Source organism: Bidens hawaiensis, unplaced genomic scaffold (assembly GCF_021521415.1).
Source record: "Bidens hawaiensis isolate Kalapana, Puna unplaced genomic scaffold, B.hawaiensis_p1.1 tig00035043_1, whole genome shotgun sequence".
Classification (NCBI taxonomy): domain Eukaryota; kingdom Viridiplantae; phylum Streptophyta; class Magnoliopsida; order Asterales; family Asteraceae; genus Bidens; species Bidens hawaiensis.
The window spans coordinates 59129-65133 of NW_027496084.1; the positions used below are offsets into that span (position 1 = coordinate 59129).

The following is a 6005-nucleotide window of genomic DNA, read 5'->3' on the forward strand; positions in this document are numbered from 1 at the left end:
CCGCCCGTCGCCGCTCACAGCCGCCGCCGCCGCTGTCCGGATACCACAATCACTGTCGTTGCTGTGGTGCACCGCCACTAATTGGTCGTTGGATCTCATTGTGTCACCTAGCTCAGTTCGTTAGCCTTCGGTGTCTCAACCGGTTATTTATTAACCGAGGTAAACTTAAATATATTGTTAGTTTATAATTATATATTTAATGTTTTTGACTCGTACTCGTATTGTTTGTAACCGGATCCTGTCGGGTTTAGTTTTCGGTGCTGATTAATTATATATATTCCGCTGCGTATAATTATTAATTGATATGATTAATTATTATGTCACGTTTGTTGAACCGGATTTAGTAAACAATATTTTAACTGATCACCAATGAAACCCAACAATATGAAGCCATTGGTTGTAGTGATGGCTTCAGTAGAGCTCTGTATAAAATATATTTAATTAAATTATTTGTGCCTAACTTCAATCCCTCTATCTTTACGTGTTCCATGCATTTCGCATTCAAAATCAGCAACTCTCTATTTTCTTGGAATTTTAAACTTCGTTTCCTTAATCTTCATCCAAAAGAAAGCATGGTTAATTTTCAGCCTAACCTGTTTCTATGTGTCTACATCTTTGCAGTGTTAATGGAGACATTCGTAGTCATTGGCAAACCACAAGTCCCGTGTTACTTCATATTCGGTGACTCATTGTTTGATAGCGGAAACAATAATCAACTCCTCACCACACTTAAGTCCAATTACCCGCCTTATGGAACTGATTTCCCCCAAGGTGTCACGGGCAGATTCACCAACGGTCGAACTGTAGCAGATATTATAGGTCTTTCTATTTCCTTTTTTAAATTCTTGATGCTTTGTTTCACTAAGACTAAATTCATCTGTAGCTTTATTAATTAATGCGGATAGCGATTTTTATGGCTTCCATTCATACATATATATTGACATCGTAATACAAAACTAACATATCTCCAAATTGTCTTAATTCATCGCAGGACAACTTCTGGGTTTCGATGAATATATTCCAACATATGCTACCGCAACTGATCAACATATCAGTCAAGGAGTAAACTACGCGAGTGGTGGATCAGGCATTCGAGAAGAAACTGGAAGTCATTTGGTAATCCAACATAATAAGCTTTCTTTATAATATAGGTGATCATACTTTGCATATAGAAACCCATATCGGTTGTGCCTACAAACTTAGTTTGTGACAAGCAACTGACACCTTCAAATTTTTCACAGGGTGGTCGGATAAGTTTAGACAGACAACTACTTAATCACCATTCGTTAGTTTCACAGCTTTTTCACTTGCAACGAAACATAACATTCACAAGAGAATACTTAAGCAAGTGCATTTACCTAGTCAATATGGGAAGCAATGATTATATTAATAACTACCTAAAGCCAAAGCATTACACCACAAGCCATATATATACGACACGCCAATATGCAAAAATCCTCGTACGACAATACTCTCGTCAACTAAAGGTGCATATCTGACTTATTGTTCGTCTTCGGTCTCTTTAATGCTACTTTGTACAAGTATGCTGTTTCTGAAATGGAAATCACACATTCTTGATATATGACAGAGCTTGTATGACTTGGGAGGTAGAAAGATTGTTGTTTTTGGTCTTGGTTTGATAGGTTGTGCACCGGAGGAGATATCCACCTTTGGCACAGGCGGAAAACCATGTGTTCAGTCCATCAACGACGCAATTAGAGTCTTTAATAGAAAGCTCAAGCCTATTGTTGATAGACTAAATGTTTATAAGCCGGATGCGAAGTTTACTTTCATCAACCTTACTGGCATGGTACTACAACAAGGTAAACGAGAAAAGATGTGTTTAAATGCATTATAATCTAACATTTTTAATTGCTTAATTGCACTACATATAAAACTTAGGGAAAATTGGAAATAAATAATCTCACCGTTTATGTATTGGCCGATAATAATCTCATCTTTAAAAATCACTAGCAATGGTCCCACCTTTTAACTATTTTTGTCTCACTGGTCCTCCGTTAAAAAATACTTAACGTCGTTATGTTTTTTCCGTAGTTTCAAACCGATGTTTTAGGGCTTTTGATCAAAAGAACGATACGAGTCAACCAATGTAAAACTTATCTCAAAATGGTGATCCAAAGGACGAAACAATGTTTCAATTCGGGTGCTTGAATTTCCAATTAACAAAAATCAAGCCATTTGAATCACAATTTTGAAATAAGTTTTATATCAGTCGACTCATATCGTTCTTCCGATCAAAAGCCCTAACACATCGGTTTGAAACTAGGGAAAAAACATAACGACGTTAAGTATTTTTTAACGGATGACCAGTGAGACAAAAATAGTTAAAAAGTGGGACCATTGCTAGTGATTTTTAAAGATGGGATTATTATCGGCCAAGACACAAAAGGTGGGATTATTTATTTCCAATTTTCCAAAACTTAGCTATATATGAAATGGTAAGAGAATTAATTATTAAATACCTTACAAATTTTCTGGTATGGTGTTAACAAATGTTCCTAGTTGCATATTGAGGTCAGATGGACAATGTGCTCAAACTACACTTATTAGCCCGTTTCGCACGATGTCTATGTATTATGACGGTTATCATCCTACAGAAATTTCAAACGTTCACATTGCAAAAGTTTCATATAATGCGGTCTCACCCATCGATGCTTCTCCATACGATATTAGTCATTTGGTTCGACTTTAAACACGAAAATAAGACTACAATGGCTTCTTCTACTAAAATTAAACAATTTTAATTAAGCAAAAGTGTGCTATGAAGCTATCAGACTTAATTCATTCTTTTTCTTATGTAAAAGTTATGTAGATGACATACAGATTGGATATGACATACAAATTGTATATGGAGATAATCATCCCTATGATGGTATGGAACATTTACCAACATATGTAGCTCTAGGATCCAATATATACAATCTAGATAGAATCGACAACAAGATAGGAATTTTGCCCTTCCGGCAAATAAATGAAATCATAGGAGAACGACAACTACGGAAGCATAATGGTGAGGACGCGAAGAAATTAACACAAATAATAGGAAAGAAGGATTACATAAACGATTCTATGAAATGCAAATGATCTCAAAAAAGCCTACACATCAAGTGGCTTGGTTTAGAAATTGTTAGAAAATTGTTTCATTTTCCTTTATAAAATAACCAAAGATGTTTTTAATTTGGGAAAACAGTATAGTATAATGTGAAAACAAGATGAGTGTCTAAGATGGTGATGTGAAGTTGAGGTGGAAATGAGTAATGAGTAATGTGCGTTTGGTTGTTAGAATTCAATGAAACTAGAATATGAATTCTATTTTATCGTGATTGTTTCATATAATTTATCGGAACTGAAAAAAAATTCAATTTATAATGTGTTTGATCCCTAAAAGTCCTAAGTAAAAAAATTTCAACATTACTTTCATATCAAGAACGAATTCAACAAAAGAAATTGGAATCTTCGACCACTCATCATCATCACCACATCCACTCGCCCTTTGCTACTATCACCCTTGTCATCACTATCACTGCCACCAATGTAGCAATCTCTGTTAGGAACAAATTGACGATGCGGAAGAAACAACACACAATGCACACACAATATCACGTAATAAATAGAAAATAATCAATTATAAATACATGACACAAGAATTCTACATGGTTCGACCCAAGTAAGAGTCCTACACTCACGGGCTGCAACTAGGTTATTTTATTTATTAGATTAGATACAAAGATTACAATTACCTAGTAAGAGTACTTATAACCAGTAATCGTGGGCTTCAAAACTTTTTAAGCAAAGAAATCTAGCCATATTAGCCCAACTAAAGCAGCCCAAAACACAACCAGACGCAAGTCTCACGCCTCAAATTGAGAGCATCTAATTCTAGTTTACACAATCGTCTATTAGTGGTAGGTGTTAAGTGTTTCATGTTTGAGTCGCATGCATTTGAGTTTGAGATTTAATTTTGGGCTCTAAATAACCATTTTTTAGAAAGTCAGTTCAGAAATGAACCAAATAACCATTTTTAAATTGAGACTTTTATCACCATTCCTTATTTTTTATGCAAATGAGGCGATTTCATTAAAAAGTTGCAAATAGCAAGGTGCTAATGACAACAAATACAAATACCATAAGGACATCACAAATACACCAAAATTTCAAATGTACTCCACCATAAAAGTGACAATGCTGTAAAGGTAATTGTAGAATTATAACGATGGAAGGGTCACAACAATCACTTTAATCATTGTGGACGAGTCGACCAATACACATTGTTAAAGACAAGACACTAGTATGGAAATGAAAAGGAAGGCATTCAAAATACAACTTTAGAGAGGTCCCAGACAAAGTATGTATTATAGTTAATCTTTAGAATATTTATCTTTCGTGTGAGCACGACAAGTATATAAATGCCCTAGTCAAGATAGAGACGGAACTTGTATATATATGGTTTTCAACCATTAGCTTGAGTGATGTCCTAGACAAGATATGTATTATAGTTTGTTAAGATTTGTAAATTTCTTTGGACACACCATGTTTCTTTTAACTCTCTTTGCATGTTTTATTGGAACAATGATGAGAATTAAAATTTCACAAAACTAGTTTACCGAATAGTTAAGGACCTATTCGTTTAAAAGATAAATTCTACTCACATGAAACCTACAAACAATAGACATGGAGACCACAACTAATGTCATAACAAGCTGCATCCATAAGATAGAGAAAAGTGTATGATCTTGATGCAAGGTCCTTAATTGTACATGTGGGATAAAACTCATCATACCAGGAAGACACATCCTCATTAAAGTAGGGAATTAATCTCTTGTCCTAATAAGGATGTATCTATAAGACGTGACGAAGAACATCCGTCATAAAGTGAGAATGGAGTCCCTGCGTTGGGATCATACACCTGCTTACTCTAATGGATGCCTCTCCTTATAAAATAAGATTATTAGTTCAGCTATAAATAATTGATAGATTAATAAGAGTAGAATTTGTCTAAAACAATATTCGAAAACAAAACGTAAATTATAATTTTGAATCCAATTAGAAATCTTATCTTACAATACTAATAAAAGAAAATATTGAAACTAAGGTGTCAATCCTACATTTCTCATAATTTCTAATCTCTCATCTCATTCATTATAGCTATCCATGGGTCATGGGTTAAAATCATTTTGTCAAACGGGTTATTACATACAACGGATTTTATAACATAGTGTCATTTTCATACATGAAGTTTGACCAACTACACAACTTTAGCACATTTTTTAAAATTTTGCAAATCCACACCCGACGTTTTCAAAACCATGCTGTTTTAGTAATTTTTATTAACCCGTTTGTTTTTCCTTTAAGTCTACGTTAAATTAATTCATAAGTATTTTGAGAATCACAATTGAATATTATCGTTTGATAAATATATCCCGTGTAATACACGGGTTCAAAGGCTAGTTTACAATATTCGAAAACAAAAAATAAATTATAATTTTAGATCCACTTAGAGAAAAAAAAAAAGAAAAAACCCTAACCCGGACATCATAGACTAGAACCCCTCTTCATCAAGCCAGAAGCTTATTAATAAATTTAGTAGTTTACCATTTTAAATATATATAAATAAAATCTTTAAATACTTTTTGGTTGCTTCTCACCTCACCTGAAGCCATCAGATTTCTTTATTTGTAACTGAAGGTTTCTCATGCATTTATCCGAATTCATGGGCATGGGTCTCACCAAGCCCAGATAGTTCTTAAACAGTTATAATATCTTATTATATCAAAAATTAATAATACCAAATATTTGATTTGAAAATCCTATAAAATAATGATACTAAAAATTGATATCCATTTAAAAAAAAGATATTAACTATAATTAAGGAATAATTTTATAGTTAAAAAAATAAGCAGGTTATGAATCTCATTAAACCCTTATAGCTTTTTAAATAAGTTACAACTTATTTATTTGTGAAACCATTTAATTATCAAACCCTA

The 6005-nt window shown here is 33.4% G+C and overlaps 1 protein-coding gene across 1 annotated transcript; it reads left to right on the forward strand.

Moving 5' to 3' along the window:
• Positions 1–427: 427 nt before the first annotated feature.
• Positions 428–2713, forward strand: LOC143586900 (GDSL esterase/lipase At1g29670-like). Its single transcript, XM_077068349.1, has 6 exons — positions 428–819; positions 992–1116; positions 1242–1487; positions 1589–1823; positions 2354–2363; positions 2524–2713. The coding sequence occupies exons 1-6, from the start codon at positions 489–491 to the stop codon at positions 2711–2713; spliced, it is 1137 nt and encodes a 378-aa protein (XP_076924464.1). The 5' UTR covers positions 428–488.
• The last annotated feature ends 3292 nt before the right edge of the window (positions 2714–6005 follow it).

What these genes read in the sequence shown, in the direction of transcription:
- LOC143586900 (XM_077068349.1), top strand. Translation starts at nt 489, where the DNA reads ATGCATTTCGCATTCAAAATCAGCAACTCTCTATTTTCTTGGAATTTT. An exon ending in AAGAAACTGGAAGTCATTTG is followed by an intron (nt 1,117 to 1,241) that starts GTAATCCAACAT and finishes AATTTTTCACAG; the next exon opens with GGTGGTCGGATAAGTTTAGA. An exon ending in AATACTCTCGTCAACTAAAG is followed by an intron (nt 1,488 to 1,588) that starts GTGCATATCTGA and finishes GATATATGACAG; the next exon opens with AGCTTGTATGACTTGGGAGG.